This window comes from Equus asinus, chromosome 22 (genome assembly GCF_041296235.1).
Source record: "Equus asinus isolate D_3611 breed Donkey chromosome 22, EquAss-T2T_v2, whole genome shotgun sequence".
Taxonomy (NCBI): Eukaryota; Metazoa; Chordata; class Mammalia; order Perissodactyla; family Equidae; genus Equus; species Equus asinus.
In genome coordinates this window covers 52,128,560-52,156,095 of record NC_091811.1, presented here as the reverse complement: position 1 = coordinate 52,156,095, position 27,536 = coordinate 52,128,560, and the positions used below count along the sequence as shown (strand labels likewise).

At 37.2% G+C, this 27,536-nt stretch overlaps 1 protein-coding gene and 1 long non-coding RNA gene across 2 annotated transcripts in view; one reads left to right on the top strand and one right to left on the bottom strand.

Moving 5' to 3' along the window:
* FAM186A (family with sequence similarity 186 member A) overlaps positions 1–9,000 on the top strand; it is a 63,020-nt gene extending 54,020 nt beyond the window's left edge. The window contains exons 10-12 of the mRNA XM_070495117.1: positions 5,661–5,853; positions 7,929–8,080; positions 8,814–9,000. Of these exons, the coding sequence (XP_070351218.1) occupies positions 5,661–5,853; positions 7,929–8,080; positions 8,814–9,000 (532 nt within the window). The remainder of the gene's footprint in view (positions 1–5,660; positions 5,854–7,928; positions 8,081–8,813) is intronic.
* Positions 1–27,536, bottom strand: part of LOC139041515 (uncharacterized) — a 103,683-nt gene that overhangs the window by 56,445 nt on the left and 19,702 nt on the right. The window lies entirely within an intron of this gene.

Here is a 27,536-nt window from a genome sequence, read left to right as displayed (position 1 = left end):
TGCACCAAACTTTAACCAGTAGGCCATCAGGGCTGGCTCTACTATGTTTTTTTTTAAATCAAGAATGGATGTTGAATCTTGTTAAATTTGTTAAATCACATTTTGTTAAATGTAATTTCAGCACTTCATTTTCATGTGTATTAAAGAAAATATGATTCTCCCCTCAGATCTATTAATATGATTAATTATATTAAACCATCATTGCATCCCTGGAATAAATCACATTTGTCCTTGGTATATCCTACTTTGAATGTGTTATGGAATTTGTTTGCTAATATTTTATTTAGGATTTTTTTTTTTGCATCAATATTCATTAGTAAGTTTGGCTGGTGGTTTACTTTTTTTGGTGCTGGCTTTGTCAAATTTTGGTATAATTTTAAGCTTATAGCATTAAAAAATGCAGAAGCTTACCTTTTTCTATGCACTGTAACAGTTTAATAGTAAAATTAGCTATTCTTTTTAAGGTTTAGCAGATTTCACGTATGATATTATATGAGGTTGGTACTTTTGGGGGGAAGTTCTTTGATAACTTTCTCAATTATTTTTTTTAAAGATTTTATTTTTCTTTTTTCTCCCAAAGTCTCCCGGTACATAGTTGTGTATTTTTTTTAGTTGTGGGTCCTTCTAGTTGTGGCATGTGGGACGCCGCCTCAGCATGGCCTGATGAGCGGTGCCATGTCCGTGTCCAGGATTCAAACTGGCGAAACCCTGGGCCACTAAAGCACAGTGTGCGAACTTAACCACTGGGCCATGGGGCTGGCCCCAACGTTCTCAATTTTTATATGGCAATTAGTTTGTTTAGATTTATTGGAGATTTTGAAGACCTAAGTGACATATCTGGCCTGTTTCAGTAAAATCATCTAGAAATTGAAATATATAGACCAACATTTCCTAAGAATATTTAACTTATACAATCATAACTTGAATCCCATCAAGGATCAAGTCATTTTTTCAGAAAGCTCTTCTTTAATATTTAATATTATAATCAAATCACCAATAGGTATAAGAAGTAATAAAGTATTGACAGATTAAAGATTCCATAACAAGGATGCTGGGTTAAGAAGCTTCTAACATTATATGTGAGAGAAAATATAAAATATAATAAAGCTTTTTTTTTTTGAGGAAGATTAGCCCTGAGCTAACATCTGCTGCCAATCCTCCTCTTTTTGCTGAGGAAGACTGGCCCTGACTTAACATCCGTGCCCATCTTCCTCTACTTTATATGTGGGATGCCTATCACAGCATGGCTTGCCAAGCATGCCATGTTTGCACCCGGGATCCGAACCGGCGAACCCCGGACTGCCAAAGCGGAACGTGAGCACTTAACCACTGTGCCACCAGGCCGGCCCCAATAAACCATTTTTGAATACAGAAATTTTGTGGAACCTCTGTAAGTGAAGATTCCTTTATTTATTTATTTATTTATTTATGGTTTTTTGCTGAGGAAGATTTGCCCTGAGCTAACATCCGCTGCCAACCTTCCTCTGGTTTTTTTTTTGTATACGAGCTACTACCACAGCATGGCCACTGGCAGACAAGAAGTTTAGGTCTGCACCTGGGCTGCCAAAGCAGAGTGTGCCAAACTTAACCACTAGGCCACCAGGACTGGCCCTGAAGATTCCATTATTTAAATGCCAAAATATAGTTTTAGAGTTGTATTACTACATGATCAGTGCAATATACCTGAGAAGCAATGATGGAGAGGATATAAAATTAGACCAGATGATGATAATGAAACATTTCATTTTCATACATATTGAAGAAAGTCCTCAAAGTTACTAAATGTTGTGACGACTAGATAGGATTTAATTTATCCTTTAATTTATCAACATTGTTTGAATATCCACTACTTGCCAGGCTTTGAGGGTGGAAGGATACAAAGATGGATAAGCCATAGGTCTGCCCTGAGGGCATTCAAAGTCTACTCAGAGAGACTGTCCCACAAACAGATGATAAGATAGTATGATATGGAAAGAACAATGATGGTGTATGTGCAAAGTGTACAGAAGAGGACTGCGGAGAGGGGAGAATCAGGCAAAGCTTCTAGGAGTCCAGACCTTTGAACTATGTCTCAAAGAACTACTAAAAGTCACTAAGACGGTGAAGGTAGAGTCTAGCAGAGCGAAGAAAGGGAGCAAGAAGAAGCTTGTGTGTGTGTGTGTGTGTGTCTGGCAAAACTACTTTGTTGCTGGTAGAACACAAAGAATAAGCAAGATGTGGCAAGAGATGAGACTGGAAAGATAGGCCAGATCAGAAGGAATACTAAATGGCATGTTAAGGAATTTGTATTTTATTTTGTACGTGGTAGAGGATAACCGAAGCGTTCTTAACAAGAGAAGTAAAATGCCAATAACGTGGAAAATGGATTTAAGGAGAGTAAAGAACCATGCAGAGGCATAAGTTAGGACCACAAGGCATACACCCAAAACTTTTGAAGGAATATAAGGGTGAGAGTGGAATTACTAGTGAAATATTTCCTCTTGTCTGGAAGGGATTCTATACTAGGGTGATATTTTAACCGTGTAACTACTCTTAAAGAAGGGCATCCACGTCAGGCAATCTGACGGAGTCTGTAATGAAAAGGAGAATCACTGCACGCTTGCAACAGCAAAAACTGATAGACCAAAGGAAATACAAGTTTCTTGGGAGAATCAAACTTGTTCAATCTAGAATTCTTTAGGGAAAAATTGCATGAACAATGAGAAATTAAATGAAAATAAATGATTTAAAGCTGTTTATGGACCTTTAGAGGGTTATAAAGCACCTACAAAGAACAGGAACTTTAGAGATATTATTGCATTTAACTTGCAGATGAGGAATCAGGTTCAGAAAATTCATCCTACATGCCCAAGTTACACAGCTAGCAAGTGGTAGAGCTGAACTCAAAAAGCCCATTTCCAAAGTTTTTACTATTCCATACCACATACTATACTATACTACATATTATAAGTATGTTGCCTTGAAGTAGGGGACTGTAATAGTATCCCAGCCCTAATATCCAAACCCTAATTGTGCTTTCTGTTAAATATGGACTTTGAAGTCAGGAAGATCTTGGCTCAAATTTCCAGCTCTGAACCTTTCTGAGGCTCAAATGTGCTATTTGTAAAGTGTATGTAAAAATATTTACTTCAAAGAATGGTTGTGAGGATTAAATGAAATAATATATTTTAAAATGTTTAAAATATACTCATTTAATATAAATTTTAAAATAGAAGTAAAATTTCTAGCACAATGATTGACCCTGCACAGTAGATGTTCAGTAAATGTAAAGCACCTTCCCTTGGATCATGATTCTATATCAAATACTATAAAAAACATTGCTTAGGATGGGGGTAATGTTTTATCAATATAAGTGGAATTTGCTAAGAGAGTGGGAACAAAAGGTAGGAAGGGATAAATGGCCATGTTTCTGGACAGGGAATTTTAAATAATAACATACCTCAGTGGTTACAACTGGAATGAGCATTTATATTATTAAAATGAATTATCTTTAAAAATCCATGAGTGGCTTAGTGGTTAAGTTTGGCACACTCCACTTTGGTGGCCTGGGTTCAGTTCCCAGGCACGGACATACATCACTCATCAGTGGCCATGCTGTAGAGGCATCCCACATACAAAGCAGGAAGATTGGCAGAGATGTTTGCTCAGGGTGAACCTTCCTCAAGCAAAAAGAGGAAGATTGGCAACAAGATGTTAGCTCAGAGTGAAACTTCCTCAGCAAAAAAAAAAAAAAAGAAAGAAAAATCCATAAAAAATAAAATCCCTAAGTTTGAAATGAAACTATAAACTTTTCTAAGGAGTGAAATGTGATTTCAATAAGGAAAAGTTATGGGGAAAATCTAAAAGACTATGTGAACAGACAGGAAATCAGGAGGAAAGATTTAGTGTAAAAAATAAGGCTTATTAGGAAGATCTAATGCATAGCATAGTGATTATAGTCAACAATGCTGATACTGTACTATAAACTTCCAACTTGCTAAGGGACTAGATCTTAGTTGTTCTCACCACAAAAAGAAATGATAATTAGGTAATAATTGTTATGTGATAGACGTTAGCTAGCACTACAGTGGTAATCATATTGCAATATATAAATGTATCAAATCAACACATTGGACACTTTAAACTTACACAATGTCAATTATTTCTCACTAAAATATATATCTATATGTATTTTAAAAGATGGTTATAAGAATGGTAATATGCTTGCTTCATTGAGAACTGTTATTTATGGGAATGGATGTGATAGGCATTCTGCAATGCATGTAGAGAAGTGATTAAAAACACATGTAATGAAGATAGTTGTAAAAATGAAAAAATAAAAATAAAAATCACCTACAGGATATGAAAAAAAAAATCAAGGTTCTTGGAAAATTAATTTAATTAAAATTAATTAATTGAGAAAGTTAATACATTTAAGCATTAAATGATCCATAGATACAGTAGGGTGTAAGCTATTAATTATAACCTACAAAAGAGAGTTATTCCCTCTGTGTGTGTGTAGATATGTAAAATACATATATTCAGAAAAATATCTTTTACGAGTTCCCATTGCGTAGCCATTTCCCCTTAAAACTCCAAACTCTTTAACATGCCTTTTAAGGCCTTTATAATCTAGCCATTCCAGTCTTATCCCCAACTATATCCTTTCACATATCTATAGTCTAAAAGTGCCAGGCTACTCACCACTCTCAAAATATAACTTTCATCATCTTGGCTTTGTTTACAGTATTCCTTCAACCTGGAATTCATCATCCCTTTCTTCCCAAACTTTAGTGACAGTAAGAGTGAGATTTTATTTAAAATACAGATCCTGAAGTGTACCAATAAGATTTTGATTCAAAAGTTCTGGGAAGCAGCCTAGAATCTGCATTTTCAACAAGCATCCCCTCCCCCAAGATGATTCAGTCCAGGTGATCAGGGTCCACATTTTGAGAAGTATTGGTATTGTGGAAACAGAGAAGAGCTGGGTTTGCTTCCCAAATCTGCTATTTATTAATTACATGACTTTAGAAAATTACTTAACTTTGCTCAGATTCCTTTTCCTCTCTTGTAGAATGGCAAAACACTATCTGTTTAGGAGGCCCAAACGTGTGGGTATCCATAATAGTAAAGAGAGAGAGTGCATTTTTGTGACTGTTTCTCAAAATGCTATTCAACATCTTCCCATGAAGTCTTCCTTATTCCTCCTGTTAGAATTAATTATGCTTTCCTTCTTGCTTAAATAGCATGCTTATATTTCTATTTAGCAGTTATGTCATTCTCTCTTTGACAATGTTAATTTATTAATCTCCTATTCTGGCTTGTAAGTTCTTTGAAGGCAAGGAAACTGTCTTTCTCATATTTTCATAATTAAGTACCTTCAATATATCTTGTACATATCAATACTAAAATGTTAATATATTAAGATAATAATAAGCAACACTATTATAATATTAAAAAACTCTGTGAAGAGTTAATGAAAATTTGACAGTCATAGATTTTTGAAAGTTTAGTCATATAGCGAACTATGTAGATTAAAGTCTCATTAAGCAAGTCTCCCACCCCTATCCCACCCCCCTCCACTTACTAAGGATGAGATGAGAACTGAAAGGAACTAAGGCCAAGTTTGCTGAGTTAGGGTCAATAATTATGTCGATCTAATTCTTGTTAATTTTTTCAAGAAACAACCTAATCAAACGATTACAAGCCATCCAAAACACTGGGAAAGGTTATGAGACCCAGAACCTCTACATAATGCTGAGCAGAATTGATGACTACCAGAAAAAGGTGATGCGGGTCTGGACCAAGAAGCAGAAGTCTCTAGAGCAGAAACGGAATCAATGCCTGAGGAAAATGATCCTCTTATTTACCAAGGTAACCTGTTTTCTATTCCGTCTCCCCAGTGTGTTGTGAGAAAAATGAAAGTGGTAAACTTTGGAAATAACATTTACCTGGAGATACTATGTGTATTAGTTTCCCAAGGCTACCATAACAAATTACCACAAACTTGACGGCTTATAACAACAGAAACATATTCTCTTACAGTTCTGCAGGCCAGTTCATGACATCAAGGTGTTGGCAGGGTTGGTTCCTTCTGGAAGCTCTGAGGGAGAAATTTGTTTTGTGCCTCTCTCCTAGATTCTGGTAGCTATAGACAATCCTTGACATTCCCTGGCTTGTAGCTGCATAACTCCAATCTCTGCCTCCATCCTTCCCATGGCTTTCTTCCCAGGGTGTCTTATGTCTTCTCTTCTGTCTCTTATAAAGCTATGTGTCATTGATTTAGGACCCACCTGGTTAATCCAGGATGATCTCATCTTGAGATCCTTAACTGAACTACATCTGTAAAAAACCCCTTTTCCAAATAAGGTCACGCACACAGGTTCTGTGTGAACAAATCTTTTGGGGGGTTCACCATTCAACCTACTACACCATGACTTCAGTGAACCTCCTAAATTGACAACAGGAATACTGGCTGGACTCTCTAGATGAGAAAAGACCAGAATAGGAGAGATTTGCCAAAATGCTCAACTCCTTCCTAGTCAATCCACATCTACCAGTCTCTAGTATGAAACCTCTTGAAGTTACTGTTCTCCAAGTGAGTCTTGGTGGTTATTTCTCTCCTCAAAGCTATCAGAAAGCAAATTTTAATATCATGAGTTTACCAGAAAGGAGATAAGGGTTTAACTTGCTTATATAGCCCCAGACACAGAAGACCCTGTTAAACTTTAACATCCACTTATGTCCCAGCGCCCCTCTGAGATAACCATCAGTATGCTTTTGGAGGTGATGGTGACCTTCCAAAAGTTTTAGAGCTGAGAGTAGAGTCCTTTGCTCCAGGCTTACATGCTCCAGCATGGAGTTCCAGAACATTCTTGGGGTTCTAGGAACATTTTATATCTACATATCCTTTCCTTTCACTAAATTAATTAATTTGCAAGATCAGTTTACTTGCTACTTTAGGAGGTACAAAGAGACTGTTCATTATAGCTGTATCCAAATCAGACATTCCGAATTTCCCAGAACAGTTATATTTTAATATTAAAGCTCTTGACCAAAAAAAACCTGACATTTTTGACAATTTTTGGTTTGGAAAACATGGCCAATGTAGATGGAGTAAAGCAAGATGAGCTGGCAGTGTCATAAGCTGTCTAACAGGAATCACAATGTCTTGGGTATTTCAGAGGATGAATGAAGGTCTGGGGTGAGGGAAGCCAGAATCTAGATAATGAGGTGGGTATCAAGGCATAAAGAAGGGAAAGGAAAAAGCAGAAGGGAGAACAGGATAGAAATGAATAAATATCTTACACTGGATGTGGTCAAGTGGTTACTTCTGCTACCAGATTGTCTAGGTTCAAATCAGCTTCACCACATAAGTGACCTTGGGCAAGCCACTTAAATTTTCTGAGCTTCAGATCCCCATATCTAAGACAAGGATAATAATAGTATCTACCTCATAAGGTTGTTGTAAATACCAAATGAGTTAATATATAGAAAGCATCTGACATTTAGTAAGTATTCAGTAAATGTTACCTATACATTGCATAGGGCTTAACAATTTATCAAGTGCTTCCATATATACTATCTTATACAACTCTCACAACAACTCTGTGTTATTATCCTTATTTGAGAAATGAGGAGAAAGAGGTGCAGATAAAATTAGCAGTTAACCCAAAGTCACACAGCTAAGAAAAGAAAGGACTAGGACTAGAGCTTATGCAGGACCAAGGTTTTTATGTATCATAGCTGCCTCCTTTGAAATTGTGTGCTGGAGGTGGGGTGGAGGTTGAGGGGTGGTTGGAGAAAGGGAAAAAGAGGATGGAAACAGATTTGTAAACCCATGGAAAAGGAAGAGTCATAGTTTAGTTTTGGGCCAGCTCGGAAGAACTTCCTAAAGACTCTGGTCCTTTCTTTTCATGGTTTCCTTTTTCTGATTTATTTATTTTTAGCTCCAAGACGTGTATAAATTGAATCTTAGTCAACCTATCCCTTTGATCATCAACAAAAAGCAGATACCTGCCTCTACCAAATTTGTTCAACAGCCATTCCTAGAGCTACTGATGCAAGAGGACAGAAAGCCTGACATATTCAAGAAATTTAGGTATGTGGTAGGAAAGACTGACATTAAACTTTCTTTAGATGCTATGTGGGACTTAATGCTTCTTTCTCTGCCCAAGAGCTTCCTTTTCCCCACAAGTGTCATATGATGCAGTGGAGAGTCTAAGGGAGTACTAATTTTCTTAGCTAATTTAGCAAGAGGCTTATTTATATATATTTCTACTTAAATATTTAACATCTAATTTTGAGTTCCTTAAAAAAAATGAAGCAGATTCCTCCTTACTAAGAAATAAATTTTAATACACAATGAAGAAACTTAGAAGCATTACCTTTTTTTTTTTTTTTTTTTTAACAGAAGGTAGGAGCCTTGGGAAAGAAGGGGGAAAAACAGCTTGGATATGGTCTGTATACTTCATGAAGCTAAAAAGGTAGTTTTAAAATGGATTACAAGGTGAAGTCATGGAAATGCAGAAAGAAGGAAAGAAAGAGAGAGAGAGAGGAAGAGAGAGAGAGAGAGAAAGAGAGAAAGCAAGCAAGCAAGCGAGAAAGAAAGAAGAAAAAGCAAGCAAGCAAGCAAGCTATTTCAGCAAATTCTGCTGTTTTAATCAATCTCTCAGTCCAAGTGGGGCATAGCTACTGTTCCTCAGTGCCAGAGCGGGCTTTATAGGACAGGGTGGTGGTGAAGATAAGAAGGGAGAATAAAAATCATATATTTTGATTGGTTATGGAGCTCAGGAGAGTGTGGTGCTTTCAATTAGTGCTCTCTGATTTTCTAGACAAGAAGACCAAATGGAAGCCATTTGGAATGCTGATCTGTCCACTTCAAGCTACCCAATAACAGAGAAGACATCAATACATTCTCTCTGGGCCCAGCTGGGTGGGTACCCAGGTATTCCTATGCTGCTCCAGTTAGATGTTCAGGCTACCTTCAGAAAATCTCTTGCATTCATTCAATCACAGTAAGTTAAGGATGGGGAGCACTCTGGTCACCGGGCCTTTGGTCATATACTTCTTGTTTCCCTAACTTCACTTTCTCTTACAGCACAAGGGAGTTACCAAAAGTAGGTGCTTGGTGTGAGGTTAGACTCAACATTAGTCATAAAATAGTACAGGTAAATTTAGCATTAGTCTTTCAGCGTTTCTCTTCATAGACCTGCAGATGTTACTATTGGAATAATATAACATAAACAAACAAACAAAAAAAACCCCAGTTACAATACCACAAAAGCTAATCTAACACTAGATAGGTCCACTTTGAATTCCACCCTTAGGGATTTATTATTGAAAGTTCCAGAAAGACCATAGTAAAATGCTTTTGTCCACTTCATGGTTCAGTAACAAGACCTCAAATGCAGTTATCATATCTAGGCTCAAGTTGTGGTAAATTAGGTGCTTATATCTCAGGATACACTGAAGAGACTTGGAGAGAACAGGTAAGGTGGTTGTGTGGTTCCACATTTCCAAATTCTGTTAACGCAGAGGCTCATTTAAACCAGTGGAAATCACCCCAGTGGAAGTGAAGAGTTTTGGAGTCTGCATTTTCTCTTTCAGGACAGAGAATTATTTAATGTTCTAAACTAAGAATTTAGAAAATTGAACTTTTGTAACCTAAAAGAGTTCACAGAAGCAGTTTGATTTATTCTGGTGACATCCAAGTCCTGAGGTAGGAAGAAACAGTGTTAATTCACAAATTTGTTTAGGTGACAGTCACCATGAGATAAGATATTTAAAATTCTATAATATAGTAAAATAACAGCAAATATATTACTATATAATGTATACAATATAAAGTCATATACCATGAGCACAAGTGTTCTCGAAAAAAAGTTATCAGAGCAAATGTAACCAGTAAGTTGAATAAGCACGACTCATAAGAAAGCAACTTTTTGTCTCCCATTTTCCTTTACGTTTTTTGGAGTGATTAATTAACTGGTTATCTTGAGTGATAACACTGCTAATTCAATGTGCTTGGGACAAGATACATAATTTTTTCTTTGAATAATATTTCCTTTATTTCCATTCCATAGCTAGCTTCAACTATTAGATATCCTCCTAACTACCCACTTCTTACTCATGCTAAATCCTACAAAATTAGTAAGACCCTTACTTCCAGTTTACTGTTTAGAAGGACTCACAATCAAGGAGTTTTCAGAGATTTTTGTTTGTTTGTTTCATAGATTTTTTTTTAGGTATAATGTATATACAGTAAAATTTATCCTCTTTAGAAAGGGTACAGTTCTGAGTCTTGACAAACGCATAGCTATGGCAACCACTAATCTATTTGCTATCCTTATAGTTATACTTTTTCTTGAATGTCATATAAATCAAAATATATAGTATGTAACCTTTTGAATCTGGCTTTTTTCACTTAGCATAGTTTATGTGAGATTCATCCATGTTGTCTCATGTATCAGTAAATCATTCCTTTTCATTTACTGACTAGTATAATGCTGTTGTATGGCTGTACCACATTTGTTTATCCATTCACCAGGTGAAAGACATTTGGGTTGTTTCAAGTTTTTGGCAATTATAAATAGAACTGCTATAAAAATTCATATACAGGTTTTGGGGTGAATGTAAGTTTTCATTTCTCTTAGATAAATACCCAAGAGTGGGATTGCTGGGTTGTATGATAAGTGTATGTTGAACTTTACAAGAAACTGCCAAGTTATTTTTCAAAGTGACTGTACATCCCTTTACATTTATTCAGTGGGGCTAGTTCTTACCTTGCCTCTGGATGAAAAGCTAGGTGGTTCCATGACATCTTTGGTAACTTTTCAGTAACATAAGTTTATCTGGTCAGTAATTAAAATGTCCAGGAGCATGTACAATAAAACTGTAACTTTGTTTTAAAGTTGAGACTTCTTCTCTCCTCCAGCTTAGATTATTGCAACTTAGTCACAGAAGGGAAGGACATGAACAGTTCCTTTTCTCTTTTATGGCCCAGTGTTACTGTTCCTACGTTTCTAGCTTGCTACTATGGAACCGCTTAGGAAACAGAGCTCTAGGAAGGGAAGAGATAGATGGTAAAGGGAAAGTTCTTACTATTACTGTCACATTTTCTAACATCATTACTTCCTAGATGTGGCAGATTTTTAAAGCTGACTGTTTCGGGGGTACTTCGGTGAGTTCCTTGGAGATCGTTATTACTAGAGATCTCTCATCTGCAGATTTCCAGAACTTGGCAAACACATTTCTAATACAACTGGTTATTTAGATTTGTGATACCTTCAGTTTCACTCTGCTGAGATGTGTTTGCATATTCAGGCAGCCCTCCTGGACATCCATGACAACTCCATGACATCTCTCTTGGATATTTCTGTATGTGTGGCCCACATCTAGTCTACAGGAAACACTTGAGCCTTTGTCCAGATAAACTCTGAGTTTGAAGGTTTATCCCAACGCAGCAGCAGCTGCTTCTTTGCTTCTGCCATTAGAGAAGCTAGCCAACCAATCACTTGCCTTATTTTTTTTTCAGGTATGCAATAACCCCCAGCCTATTGGGCCTCCAAAATGCAGGGGCCCTTGTTAAGTTCCTCCTATCCTAGGAGGAATGGTAGGAGCACTCTCAAAATCCTCTTCTCCTTGACCATTTCATATCCTCAGAGTGAGTTAGAAGATTAAGAGTCAATTACTTTGTAAACCCCAGTATAGCACTTCTCTTTAGAATTGGGTATCTATTGTTAGGGTTGCGAGATTTAGCAAATAAAAATACAGGACACCTTGTTAAATTTGAATTTCAGAAAAACAACAAATGATTTAGTGTAAGTATGGTTCATGCAATTTTATACCTTTACTAAAAAATTACTCATTGTTTATCTGAAATCCAAATTTAACTAGGCATCCTGTATTTAATCTGGCAACCCTTCTACTGTGCCGTGCCAAAACTTCTATTTTGACATGCCCTTACATACAAAATACATATTAGAAGATTCTAACTTGTAGAGTTAGATGCCTGAAAACAGTGAAAAAGTTCAAAACATTATAGAAAATGGGAGAACTGAAGTCTTGGATTTTTGCTATTTTTCATTAAAAATAGTATTAATACAGAAAATAATCAATTTTCAAGACTTCTTAAATAGTAATAATGGGCACTATTTATCATTCTCTTTTTTTCTAACTAGAATCTCTTCAAGGTCTCCCTCCTCCAAAGAGGATTATATTTATTTCACTTTGTGGCAATTAAAGTGCAAACCAAGAGACTTTCTTTACCTCTGGGTTAGTTATTTCCACTGTCCTCTAGGTCTCACTTTTTCACTTTTTTTCTTTTTTGAAAGATTTTATTTTTCCTTTTTCTCCCCAAAGCCCCCGAGTTCATAGTTGAGTATTTTTAGTTGTGAGTCCTTCTAATTGTGGCATGTGGGATGCCGCCTCAGCATGGCTCGATGAGTGGCGCCATGTCCGCGCCCAGGATTCAAACTGGTGATACCCTGGGCCACCAAAGCAGAGTACACGAACTTAACCACTGGGCCACAGGGCAGGCCCCTAGGTCTCACTTTTAACAGTCACTCTTTCTGAGCTGTCTTCTCTGACTCCTCCATATGCTGCCATAACATCTTGTAATTAACACTATCCTAGCACCTACCATTCTGTACTGTAATTGCTTCATTACTTACCTCCCCTGATTTTAGATATGTTTTGAGATTAGCTGCCTGTCGTATTCAACTCCTCAACTTTTTCTCTGCCTGCTTTCTTTTCAAAAATATTTACTGACTACTTACTATGGGCCAATCTTTAGTTAGCAGCACAGGGACTCCAAGGAAAATGAAGCAAAAAAGCAGACTTAGAAGAAAATAAGGCACTGAGATACAATATGTGGGAAGGGGTCAAGAGACCATGGATGACAGGCAGAAGGAACAATACGTGCAAACATCCAGGGTTAATAGCATATTGCTTCTTTTGCTTTATCTCCTAAAAAATTTTTTTAAAAAAGTGAATAAAAAACCCTCCTTACTCCTTAGTTCCCTTTCTTCTTGTTTCCAACAGGGGTGACTAGAATTAAAATTTCTCTTCCTGCCTTGATGTGTTATGTGATGCTTGGTGCTGTTGCCATCTTTGGCAACATGGAGGTGATAACTACAGGACAAAAACACAATACACCAAGAATTACAGAGAAGAAAGATAAGTAAAACCCTGTCCTTGATGACATTGAGTTGCTAGAACAACCCTAAGTACACCTGCCTCTGGGCTTTTCGTTAAGTGAGCAATAAATGGCCTGATAGTTTCAACCATTCTTAGTCAGGGATTCTGTTACTTACAGCTAAAAAATATTACTGACTTATTTGGTTTATACTTTTTCCCCTCAGGAAAGTCTTTCCTAATCTTCCCTATTGCCCTTACGTGCCATTTCTCCATACCTCCATAGTATCCTAAGCTTATTACTCTATCAAACTAATTCTTACTTACGAAACAGTAGGCAAAAGTTAGGTTCATTCAGAATAATTGGATCTGCTGTTTCTCTTTGTCATTCACCCTATGTCTCTGTGACTTTGTTACTCTGTCACACACAAGCACACATGTACACATTTTGCCTTTCACTATTCAAATATTTGTTTAAAATACAGGTAGAGAAAGGGGGCACATAGTGTGATACATCATAATCCTTTATTTCCCTAAGGGATAGTCCTAGCAGGTGGTTTGCACACTTGGAAATATGTGAATGTTTCAGATGTCTACCTTGGCTTGTTAGAGCATTTTCCCTGAGGGGAAAACTACTTAGGACACAAATCATAAATCAGAAAGTTGGCTGGTAAATATAGGATCAGGGCAGAAGAAGCTACTTATGTGATATCGATGGTTGTGACAGGAGATTATGATTTGGATTCGTCTCCACTGTTTGTGGAAGGATGTACCTAACAAGCAACCTGGACAGTTGTGTGGGCTACACAGCATCCCTTTTCTCCAGAGACTCCTCTCTGACCTTGTGTTTCTTGTTTCCATGCCGACCATCTGCCATTCCACTTAAAATCTTTCTCCTAAGTAATTTAAATGTACCTTATGGCTTTTTTTAAAAGAGGGAAATCACTTTTTTCTGAGTATAATTTGATTTATTTTTATTCAAAAAATTCAGAAAATTTATAAAACACAAGAAAGTATGACAAAGAAGATTTTTTAAAAAATCAGTTCTGACCCCTACCATTCAGGGATAATACTATTGCTAACATTTTGGCATATAATTTTTGTTTGAAAAGGAAAGTTGTATTATTTTATTAAGGTATAATGTATTACGTTTTACAGATGGGGTTAGGAGCTGTTACTAAATCACAATCTTTAGTTAGCAGCACAGGGACTCCAAGGAAAATGAAGCAAAAGAGCAGACTTAGAAGAAAATAAGGCAACAATGGAATTTGTCTTAGATTCCATGAATGCCAGTGGAGAGATTCAGTACATACTTACCATACAATAGAATAATACCTGCTATAGTGATCAAATTTGAATTCATAAAAATAAAAAGCAATTTTAAGAACTTTACCACATATGCCTATGGATAGTTTGTATAATCTGATGAACACTTACTCTCAGCTAGTCGTAAACAACAAAAGCAAGACCTAGTTTAGGTGACAGACCATGTTGAACTTAAACTTTGCAATATGACTGGAGAGAATTTTATTTTAGGTAATGACTTCTAACCTACACACTATGGGGTGATATGATTTTATGATTCCATCTAAATACTAATTATATAACAGGATTCACATTAAAAATAAAATTATAACATGCCTCAAGAATGTTAAATAAACCAGCCTATCATTAATTAACTAATTAATTCCTACAGCAAATATTTATTGAGAGCCTGTTAGTACCAGGCACTAGGCTCTGGGATGTTAGGGTAAGTGTGGCACAGTCTCTACACTATGAGAGTTTATATTCTAATGGGAGATACAGAGAAGTCAGGAATTCCAATACGGTGTGAATAAATGGTAAGTGATGGTGAAAGTACTGAATGTTCTGGAATTACACAGTACTCAACCCAGACATAGATAAAGTGCCAGAGAAATGTTCCTAAAGACACTGACAATTAAGTGGAGACTAACAACAAGGTTCGGGGCAAAGAGGGGAGGACTGACTGTTCTGGAGAGAGGGAATGGCAAAGGCCCAGAGGTCTTTTGAGGAAAATTGGTCAGCATGGCCAAACTGTTGTATACAAACTGGAAGTGGCAAGATTAGAGAGGTAGGCAGGGCCGGAGAAACCAAGAAGATGTTTACAGTCCATGTTAGGTTTTCTGGACTTTATCTAGAGGGCTATTGAGAATTTTTAAATATTTATTACAAATATTCCAGACAACAAAAAGCATAGTAATATAAAAAACATCTGCATATGCAACACTAAGCTTAAGAAATAAAATATATTCTTTAAAAAAGGAAAAACCCAAAAAGTAAAAATACATAATACAAACACACATAAGAGTGAACTTCCCTGCGTACTCCTATCCAATGGCATTTTTCTTCTTTTTAATCCTTAGAAACCACAATCCTGAACTTGATATTATTATTCCTACACATTTGGCTTTGTACTTTATCTACATATGTGACTCTAAACAACATAAACACAAGGTTGAGGGGTGAGTAAGGTTGCCAGACAAAATACAAGATGCCCAGTTAAATTTGTTGATTTTCTCTATTGATTTCTGCTCTAATTTCTTGTATTTCTTTTCTTCTGCTTACTTTGAATTGAATCTGCTCTTGTTTTTCTAGTTTCCCAAGGAGGAAGCTTAGATTTATTGATTTAAGATTTTTTTTCCCTAGTATGTGCATTCAGTGCTATAAATTTTCCTCTAAGTACTGCTTTTGCTACATCCCACAAATTTTGATAAATTGTATTTTCATTTTCATTTAGTTCAAAAAATTTTTAAACGTCTCTTGAGATTTCTTCTTTGGCCCCATGCGTTATTTAGAAATGTGTTGCTTAATTTTCACATAATTTAGGATTTTCCAGCTATCTTTCTGTTATTGATTTCAAGTTTAACTCTATTGTGGTCTGAGGGCAGACACTGTATGATTTCTATTTTAAATTTGTTAAGGTGTGATTTATGGCCCAGAATGTGGTTTATCTTCGTGAATAGAAAGAGAAGAGCTTGAAAAGAAAGTGTAATCTGCTGTTGTTGAGTAAAGTATTCTGGAGATATCAATTATATCCAGTTGATTAACGATGCTGTTGAGTTCAACTATATTCTCAATGATTTTCTGCCTGCTGGATCTGTCTACTTCTGATAGAGGAGTGTTAAAGTCTCCAACTATAGTAGTGGATTTATTTCTTTCTCCTTGCAATTCTATAGTTTTTGCCTCACATAGTTTGATGCTCTTTTGCTCTTTTGTTAGGCAAACTTTAAGGATTATTATGTCATCTTGGACTATTGACTCCTTTATCATTATGTAATACTCCTCTTTATCCCTGATAACTTTCCTTGCTCTGAAGTCTGCTCTGTCTGAAATTAATATAGCTACTCCTGCTAGCATGGTCATTTTTTTCCTATCCATTTACTTTTAATCTATGTGCCTTTATGTTTAAAGTAGGTTTCTTATAGATAACATATAGTTGGGTCTTGTTTTTGGATCTGACGATCTCTGTCTTTTAATTGATGTATTTAGATCACTGACATTTAAAAGTCATTAAAGTGATTATTGATATAGTTGGATTAATAGCTACCATGTTAGTTAGAGTTTTCTATTTATTGCCTTTGTTCTTTGTTCCTATTTTTGTCTTCCACACTTTTTCTGCTTTTTGTGGTTTCAATTGAGATTTTATAATTCCATTTTCTCTCCTTTCCTAGCATATCAGTTATACTTCTTTTATTACTTTTTTTGGTTGTTGCTCTAGAGTTTGTACTATACATTTACAACTAATCCATATCCACTTTCAAATAATACTATAACACTTCATGAGTAGTGCTAGTATTTTATAATAAAATATTCCCTCCCATCCCTTATATCATCTGTCATCCACTTTACTTAAACATAAGCACATATATATATATATATATATATATATATATATATATAATTGAATACATGGTTGCTATTATTTTGAACAAACTATTATCTGCCAGATCTATTAAGATAAATAAAACCTTTTATTTTACCTTCATCTATTCCTTCTCCAGTGCTCTTCCTATCTTTATGTAGATCTGAATTTCTGATTTATACCATTTTCCCTCTCTGAAGAACTTCTTTTAACATTTCTTGCAAGGCAGGTCTACTGGCTACAAATTCCCTCAAATTTTATTTGTCTGAGAAAGTCTTTATTTCTCCTTCACTTTTTAAAGATAATTTTGCATAATACAGAACTCTAAGCTGGTAGTTTTCTCTCAAGACTTTAAATATTATACTCCTCTCTTGCTTGCATGGCTTCTGAGAAGTTGGATATAATTCTTTTCTTTGCTCCTCTATAGGTAAGGCGTTTTTTTCCTCTCTGGTTTCTTTCAAGATTTTTTTACATTGATTTTTCTGAAGTTTAAGTATGATATGCTTGAGAGTAGTTTCTTTGGCATTTGTCCTGCTTAGTGTTCTCTGAGTTTCCTGTTTCTGTAGTTTTGTGGCTGACATTATTTTGGAGAAATTCTCCATTATTATTGCTTCAAATATTGCTCTGTTCCTTTCTTTCTTCTCTTTCTGGTATTCCCATTACACGTTACACCTTTTGTAGTTGTCCCACAGTTTCTGAATATTCTGTTCTGGTTTTTTCAGTCTTTTTTCTCTTTGCTTTCAGTTTTGGAAGTTTCCATTGTCACATACTCAAGCTCAGAGATTTGTTTCTCGGCCATGTCTAGTCTACTAATGAGGCCATTAAAGGTATTCTTCATTTCTGTTACAGTGTTTTTTACCTCCAGCATTTCATTTTTATTCTTTCTCAGAATATGCATCTCTCTGTTTACATTATCCATCTGTTCCTGCGTGCTGTCTACTTTTTCTATCAAGTCCTTAGCATATTAATCATAGCTGTTTTAAATTCCCTGCCTGATAATTCCAACATCCCTACTATATCTGACTTTGGTTCTGATGCTTGTTCAGTCTCTTCAAACTGTATTTTTTGCCTTTTAGTACATCTTGTAATTTTTGTTAAGATCCAGACATGATGTACTAGATGAAAGGAACTCTGGTAAATAGGCCTTTAGTGGTGTAGTGGTAAGGTATGGCAGTAAAGGAAAGATTTTATAGTCCTATGATTAGGTCTCAGTCTTTTGAAGACCCTATGCCTCTGGACTGTGAACTTTACCAGTGCTTTTCAGCTACCACCTCTCCACCTTAGGTGGGACAGGATGGCTAGAGAGAGCTGGAATTGGGTATTTCCCTTCCCCCATGTGGAAGGCTAGAGCCAACTAGACTTGGGTATTTCCCTTCCTCCAAGTAGGTTAGGCACTGATAAAACCCTAGCACCTGGTAAAATAGTTTCTCTTGAGTGCATGCCTTGTCAAGAAGAACAGAATGCTCTGGTGTATTCCAAAATATACTTTCCTCCTTCTCTAAGAGAAACAGGAGGGGATTTTTCTCCAGTCGTCACTGTGAGGACCCGATAGGGTTTCTGGAGGTCCTTTTGACTTGGTCCCCCTGGAGTTTTTAATTTTCAGACTTGTACATATTGAGCCTCCAGCAACTTATCAGTTAGTTTAGGAACCAGGCGCTGGTTCCTGCAGAAGTTTCTGCTTGTGAGTTTCTGCACCCGTAAGTTGTGATTTTCTGTACTGCCTAATTTGGGGGGCAATGGTTTGCCCTGCGACCTCACTTCTCTGAAGGATGTAAGAAGAGTTGTTGATTTTTCAGTTTGTTCAACTTTTTACTTGTTGTTAGGATGGAGTAGAAACTTCTTGCATATATTTTTCAAAAAACTTCTGTGCACTTTTTAGTTAAAAAAATGGGCTCATACTGAATATGTTTTTTAAAACCTGCTTTGTGTTTCACTGAACAGTCCATCTTTGAAATCTTTCTATACTAAAATAGGCTCACATCATTTTTGTTGATTGCATGATATTCATTGCATAGATCTATCATAATTTATTGACCTGTTCTCCTATTAATAAAAATTTGGATCTTTTTAACATTACAAACAATGTTGCAGCAAATATCCTTGCACAAGTTTGTAAATTTATATGATGATTTTCCTATGAAAATTCCAATAAAATAAATTTTTTTTTGAGGAAGATTAGCCTTGAGCTAACTGCTGCCAATCCTCCTCTTTTTGCTGAGGAAGACTGGCCCTGAGCTCACATCCATGCCCATGTTCCTCCACTTTATATGTGGGACGCCTGCCACAGCATGGCTTACTTAGTGGTGCCATGTCCACACCCAGGATCCGAACCAGGGAACCCTGGCAGATGAAGAGGAATGTGCAGACCTAACTGCTGTGCCACTGGGCTGGCCCCAAAATAATTTTTTTTTCCCATTACGAAAGCAATGTATGTTCATCATAGAAAATTTGGAAAATATAGACAAGATCAGGCCCATAAATAACAACCATTGTCTCTAAATCTAGGCATAAGAATACTGTTTAATAAGTAATAAGCTATTGCCAAGCCCTGCCCTTCCTGATCCTGGTCCTGGGAGACATTCTGCCTTGTTAAGGTGACTTCTATAAATACAGATTATATCAATTTCACTAGTTTAACTTTGTGAGTTCTAGAGGCACTCTTATTTTCCCAATGAGTCATCTATATTCCCACAAATGCATTTAAGAGCAATTCATAATAAGATTTCCTTGTCTTATTTCCAGGTTTAAGAAGACTCCTAAGTGACTGTAGAATTAAACACAAGCATGTTGAAAATAAATTTCAATATTTCAGTAAAATGCCTATTTGCTCTCCTTCATGTATATATATTACTTTGTCTATCCTTTGCTTTTTGTGTGTGTGTATGTGAGGAAGGTTGGCCCTGAGCTAATATCTGTTGCCAATCTTCCTCTTTTTGCTTGAGGAAGGTTGTTGCTGAGCTAACATCTGTGCCAGCCTTCCTCTATTTTATGTGGGATACTGCCACAGCGTGGCTTGACAAGTGGTGTCAGGTTCGCACCTGGGATCTGAACCTACGAACCATGGGTTGCCAAAGAGTATATGAACTTAACCACTACGCCACCAGGCTGGTCCCCTATCCTTTGCTTTTATATTCTGCCTGTAGTTCTTTAGGTTAAACATCTTCATTTCCAGGCTACTACTATGACCACTCAAGAAAGAATATCTTCTGCTCTAGATTACTAGAAACATAAAGCTTCAACAGACACTGGGGTAGGCTGTCATAAAAGAGACATGACGTGGCCCCTCACATGATGGCAATGTGGCACAGTCTACCTCCCCCAACCCAAACCCAAAGATGCTTCAGAAATAAGAAATGAGGGGCCAGCCTGGTGGCACAGTGGTTAAGTGTGCACATTCCACTTCGGCGGCCTGGGGTTCACCAGTTTGGATCCTGGGTTTGGACATGGGACCGATTGACAAGCCATGCTGTAGTAGGAGTCTCACATATAAAGTAGAGGAAGATGGGCACGATGTTAGCTCAGGGCTAGTCTTCCTCAGCAAAAAGAGGAGGATTGGCAGCGGATGTTAGCTCAGGGCTAATCTTCCTCAAAAAAAAAAAGGAAAGAAAACAAAATAAAATAAATAAGAAATTAATGAATCGGGGGCTGGCCCTGTGGCCAAGTGGTTAGGTTTGTGCACTCTGCTTCGGTGGCCCAGGGTTTCGCCAGTTCGGATCCTGGGCACGGACATGGCACCGCTCTTCAGGCCATACTGAGGCAGTGTCCCACATGCCACAACTAGAAGGACCCACAACTAAAATATATAACTATGTACTAGGGGGATTGGGGAGAAAAAGCAAGTATAAAAAAAATGAATGAATATTATAAAAGAAAAGAAAACCAGCAGAAATCCTGGGGCGTCAGAAGGTGGTTATGATTTGGTAAAGAAGGGAAAGAGTAGCCCTGGACAGAGGTGGACCAGGCTCCCAAACATAAGTAGATCTAGGGAGAAATTTTGAGTTGCGCTCTTTTCTATCTACTACATTGCCCACTCAGAGTAGATCACTGTCTTCCCCATCAGCCCTACTACAATACCAAAAAGGAGGTTCGTAGGGGAACACTATTGGGATGTAAGGTAAAAAACGGTAAATGCCGGCTTAACCAGTAAGCATCTAAGGGTTTCTTCCTACCTGTCCCCATAGGTCTTTTCACTCAGAGAACTAGACAAATACATTCTTAGAAAAGAACAAAGCCTAGGGTAAGGTACAGAGAAGTTTGCTAAGAGGCAAAGCCTTCTGATGAGAATGACACACATGAGGATATTCAAAATTGGACTCCCCCACTCACCAGGAGTGGCACAAGCTAAGGCCTTCTTTTTGATTCCTCCTATCCCTTTCTCCATCTGTTACCTACAAAGATAACTGATACCCATGAAAAAAAAATGACCTCACGGGGAAAAATAACTAGACAATCAGAAATAGAAAAGTAACTAGGGGCCAGCACGGTGGCACAGCAGTTAACTTTGCGCACTCTGCTTAGGCAGCCTGGGGTTCGCTGGTTCAGATCCCGGGTGCAGACCTATGCACCACTTATCAAGCCATGCTGTGGCAGGTGTCCAACATATAAAATAGAGGAAGATGGCCACAGATGTTAGCTCAGGGCCAATCTTCTTCAGCAAAAAGAGGATTGATGATGGATGTTAGCCCAGGGCTAATCGTCAAAAAAAAAAAAAAAAAAACGGAAAAAGAACTAGACAATTAGCAATAAACTGAATATCCTATTCTAGATGACAAGAATTAATAGAATACAAGCCAAATAAATGTCTCTGAATAGATACTGATAATGAAGCAGAAACAAATAATTATAAAGACCCAAGTAGGATTACTGAATATTCAAAACACTGTTGAAATAAACTCATTAGGTGATATAAATAGCAAAATGGACATAGCCCAAGGTCAGGTCAAGAAATTTTTGCAGACGACATTAAGAAGGAATAAGAGATGAAAAATATAAAAATTAAGAAATATGGAGGCTAGATATAGAAATGACAGCATTTATATGTGCTAACAGAAGAGAAAAAAGTAAATGGAGGGAAGACATATGAAAAAAACAATTGAGGGGCTGGTCCCATGGCCGAGTGGTTAAGTTCGCATGCCCTGCTGTGGCGGCCCAGGGTTCCAATCCTGGGCGCGGACATGGCACTGCTCGTCAGGCCACGTTGAGGCGGTGTCCCATATGCCACAACTAGAAGGACCTGCAACTAAGATATACAACTATGTACCGGGGGGATTTGGGGAGATAAAGCAGGAAAAAAAAAAAAAAAAGAAAAAAACAATTGAGAACTTCCAAAGAAAGACTGATATTGAAAAGGTGTATGGTATGATAGCGTTGATATGGAAAAACAATAACTTAGTGATATCTTAATGAACTTTAAGAACTCCAAAGGCAAAGAGAAAATTCTAAGGACTTTCTAAGAAGAGCAGCTCACCCACCAAGAAAATCAATTAGTATGATGTCAGACTTCTTAATAACAACATTAGAGGCAGGAAAATAATAAAGAAGTATTTTCAAAATATTGAACAAAGAAATGTTGCCTCTAAAATTTTATATTAAGCTAAGCTATCATTTCAATGTGAAGGTACAGTAAATATATTCTCAGACCTTCAAGGTCTCAGCAGATTATCATAAAGATCCTCTTTGAAACTACTCTTGGATAAAGCAATCTAACAAACAAAAATTTTAGGAAATGCCATAAAAATATAAGATAGTAAAAATGAGAAAATAACTGTAAAGTTTGTCTAAAAAATAATTATATATATATATATACATACATATATATGTGTGTGTGTGTGTACATATATATATGTATACACCAAATATAACAAAGTAGGGGACAGAACACAACATCTGAGATAGGTAAGAGTGTATGTGTTAAAGTACTTGTCTTACTAAGAAAGAAGGTAAGATCTATGTTTATAAGTTTCATAATTTGGAAAAATAAACAGAAGTAAGAGTCTTAACAAGTTATAGATAACCAACGGAAGAACAAATATAAAATGCAAGCCTTTCAAGCCCTTAACAAAAACTTCTTGCTCATATCCAAGGAAATGAGCAAGAAGCAAAAAGAAAAACTGAAAGAAAATTTAAACTGAAATGGAATAAAAAGTTCTAACATAAAAGCAATTTAATATAGTAGTTAAATTCACCAAAGAAAAGATAGAAATCTCAGATTGAATTAAAAAACAAGATCCAGCAATATAATGTCTACAAGAGACATATTTAAAAGAAAGGATAGGACAAGTTAAAACAAGGAGAAGGGAAAAGGCAAATATGAACCAAAAGAAAGCCAAGCAGACATCTAATATCTGACAAAAATAGATTCAAGGCAAAAAGCATCACTAGGGACAAAGGGAGACAGCAGATCAAGAATATGTAATATACAGATAATACAATGCATGTATATTGTTAATATAGGTGCTTATAACAATATAACTGCAAAATATACAAAGCAATAACTAACCCCTGGCTCTCCCCTGATAATACTGCCTTGCCTGCAGTCCTCTCAAGTGATGTCTATTTTAACTCCCACATTCCCCTTATCACTTGGCCTGGAAATGAGGTGGGGGTCTTCCTCACTCCTCAATGCTACTTTCAGATTATGCTCCCCTACTGTCTAATACACTCAACTTGAAGTCTCCTGTCATTAGACTATATACCACCCATGGCCCTCTCTGTTGCAGTACTTTACCTTCTCCTTGCCCATTGTCTCTCTATTCTGTACTTGTCATAATCCCTAGATATTTCAATATTCATAAAGATCTTTCCAACACCTGGCCTCACAATGTTTTTATCTGTTCTCCTTCAGTGATTTAATCTTACAGCCATTAGTCATACCCTTGATCTTGTTAGTACCGCAAAACAAAAACAAAAACAAACCCCTGTGACCCACTCATAATCTCAGTTTCAAATAACTCATTCTCCAAACATCACCTCTTTACAGCTGACTCCCGCTAGTACTCCATCTCCAACAACACTTTGATCTCCACAGGGACCTTTTACTACATTGATTCTACTACCTTATTACTGTCCTCATCCCTTCATGTCCTCACTTCCTTTGCAACCCAGTTTCAATTCCATGGTCAATAATCATAGTCAGTCCCTTGCATAAGCCCTCAACTCAAACTCATTTGCTCCTCTCTTGCTCTGAAGTACTTCTTGGCTGATTACAGCCCAGCTTAAATCTAATTTTCTCTGTCTACTCCATAGCTGCACCCTGGCAGCTGAATTTGGCTTCAGGAAAACATTCAAATTTGCTGACTGGTCTTACTTTAAATAATCATTAACCTCAAGTGGCCCCATAATGCTGCCTGGCAAACGGACTGTATTTCTCTAATCCATTCACTCTGACTTTCCTGGACAATAATTTTGTATTTTCTCTTGTCTCCTCAAATCTCTGAGGCCTTCTCTTTCATTTTCTTTTTTTCTTTCCTCCCCAAAGCTCCTGTACATAGTTGTATATCCTAGCTGTAAATCATTCTAGTTCTTCTATGTGGGATGCCACCACAGCATAGCTTGATGAGTGGTGTGTAGATCCAGGCCCAGAACTCAAACTGGTGAACCCTGAGCAGCCTAAGCAGAATGAGCGAACGTAACAACTTGGCCACTGGGCTGGCCCCTCTTTCATTTTCTTTCTTGGCTGATGACCTAGCTCCTTATTGCACTGAAAAATGGAAGCAACCATTATCAACTCCACATATTTCTACCACCACATTTCCCCAACTGTCTGCGTTTGTACCCACTTTCTCTCTTGATACCTGTGGATCAACCACCTGACTTCTATTTAATGCTAGCCCTTCCACCTCTACACTAGATTCCATCTCCTCTCTTCTAGTCAAGGACATTGCTTCGGTAATTCTCCCATCTCTCTCTGTACCATCAATATTTTCCTCTCTAATGTAATATTATTTTCCTAAACTTAAAAAACAAAAAACTCTCTTAGACCCACTTCCTCCACCAATTACTGTCCCATTTCTCTCCTTCCTTTCACAGCAAAACTCTTCTGAAAAATTGTATAAGTTCATCGTCTAATTTCTCTCCTCTCCTGAACACACTCTTATCAGGTCTTTGCCCTTACTTCATCATCAAACTTGCTCCTAGCAGGGTCACCAACAACCTCCATATCGTTAAATCCAAGAGTCAATTTTCAGTCCTCCTCTTACTCGACCTATCACCAACATTTAAAACTGCCAGTCACTTTCTTTGAAATAATTTTTTCCCCATGAGTTCCAGGACACCATGCTCTCCTGGTTTGCCTCCTCTTTCTCCAGCTTCTACATCCTTTTGCTGGTTCTTCTTCATCTCCCTGACCTCAAAATGTTGGAGTGGTTCAGAGTTTACTCCTTGGAAGTCTTTTCCTGTTTACACTCCCTTGATGGTCTCATTTAGTCAGGCTTTAAATACCATATATGTGCTGATAACTCCAAATTTATATCTCAGCTTTGACTTTGCCTCTGAACTCTGACCCTGAATTCTAGTCCCATATATCCAACTATCCACTTGATATCTCCACTTGGCTGAGCTCCTGATAATCTGTACCAAGCCTACTGTTTTTACTTTGTCCCTGATAATACTTTATGCCTTGAATTTGTAGCTTGAATTTGTCTTATGTAAAATAGCTACTTGTTTTGTTTCTAGGTTTTCTGTGTGTGTGTGGGTGCACACGTGCATGCGCAGGTGTCTGTTTCTGTTCATATTAGCCTAGACTATCTACTTATATCTCTTTACTTTCAACTTGTCCAAATCCTTTCATTTTAAGTGTATCCCTTATAGGTAATATATTGCTAGGCCTTTTTTTTTTTTTTTTTTTTGGTGAGGAAGTTTCACCCTGAGCTAACATCTGTTGCCAATTTTCCTCTTTTGTTGCTTGAGGAAGACTAGCCCTGAACTAGCATTCATGCCAATCTTCCTCACCAAAACAGGAAAAGTTGCCTAATTATTTACTCTAAAATCAGAGAGTTTAAGAAGAGAGAATCTGGGAGCCAGCCCAGTGGCACAGTGGTTATAGTTCAGCGTGCTCTGCTTTGGTGGCCCAGGTTTGAGGGTTTGGATCCCTGGCACAGACCTACACCACTCATCAAAGCCATGCTGTGGAGGCATCCTTCATACAAAATAGAGGAAGACAGGCACAGATGTTAGCTCAGAGCCACTTAAGTTAGATCCCTACCTCACACTGCATACAAAGGTAAATTTCAGATGGCTTAAAGATATAAATGGAAAAGTAAAACTATGAAGCTAATGGAAGAAAATACAGGAAAATATCTTTGTGACTTAAGATGAGGAAAGGTTTCTTAAACAAGATCCAAAAATACAAAACTTAAATCATTACAATGTATACTTTAAATAACTTACAATTTTGTCAATTATACCTCTATAAAGCTGAAATTAAACGACAACAAAAAAAACACAAGACAAAACTCAAGGCCAAAACTTGATGGATTATTTACCAGTGTGGCAAAATTTAAGAAGTGGTTAATACAAAATCTTGGCAAAATGTATGAGAAGACTGACCTCTTGTGCACAGAAGGTAAAAGTGTAAACTGCCTTAGACGTTCTGGGACGCAACCTGGAAATACTTAGTGAAGTTAAGTGTGTGTGTGTCCTGTAATCCCAAGATCCCATCTCTTGGGTATATGTCCTAGAAAAAATGTCATATGGGTTACCATGGGAACATATATAAGTGTTTATCCAATTCTTTCCATGATAGCAGGGAGGTGCAAGCAATCCAGGTGTTTTAATCAGGGAAACAGGTACACAAAGTAGGGTGGATACAGACTGTGGAAGAAAGACAGCAATTAAAAGTAATGTACTAAGTGTACATATAGTGCACAGATAGATTTTTTTTTTTTGAGGAAGATTAGCCCTGAGCTAACACCTGCTGCTGATCCTCCTCTTTTTGCTGCGGAAGACTGGCCCTGAGCTAAGATACTTGTCCATCTTCCTCTACTTTGTATGTGGGATGCCTGCCACAGCATGGCTTGCCAAGTGGTGCCATGTCTGCACCCGGGATTTGAACTGGCAAACCCCGGGCCGCTGAAGCGGAACATGCGGTCTTAACCGCTGTGCCACTGGGCCAGCCCCTGCAGATAGATTTTAAACACATAATTTTAAGTGAAAAAATAAAAAGTAGAAGGATATTTAAAGTACAATATTATTTATGTATATTAAAAACAAATACACATTCTGGGTTCTTGTGACTCTTCCCACATCTCTTCCTAAAAACTGTACAGAGCAAAAAGGGAAGCAAATAAATATTCCTACAACTGATACTAAATACAGAAAAAAAAATCCTCCAATCTCTAATTTACATGCATGTTGGGAAAATTACAGTAGAGACCATCCAGAACTCCTACAAGTGTGTAGAGTTCACAGATTCTGCTTGAAAGAGTAGAGAATATGGAGGGTTCTAGTGTTGAGTAGAACCTGATATCATCAACAAGGGTTTGCTCCCAGTAGGAAATCAACCAACCCTTAGGAGGAAGAGCTGAGAGCTAGTCTGAAA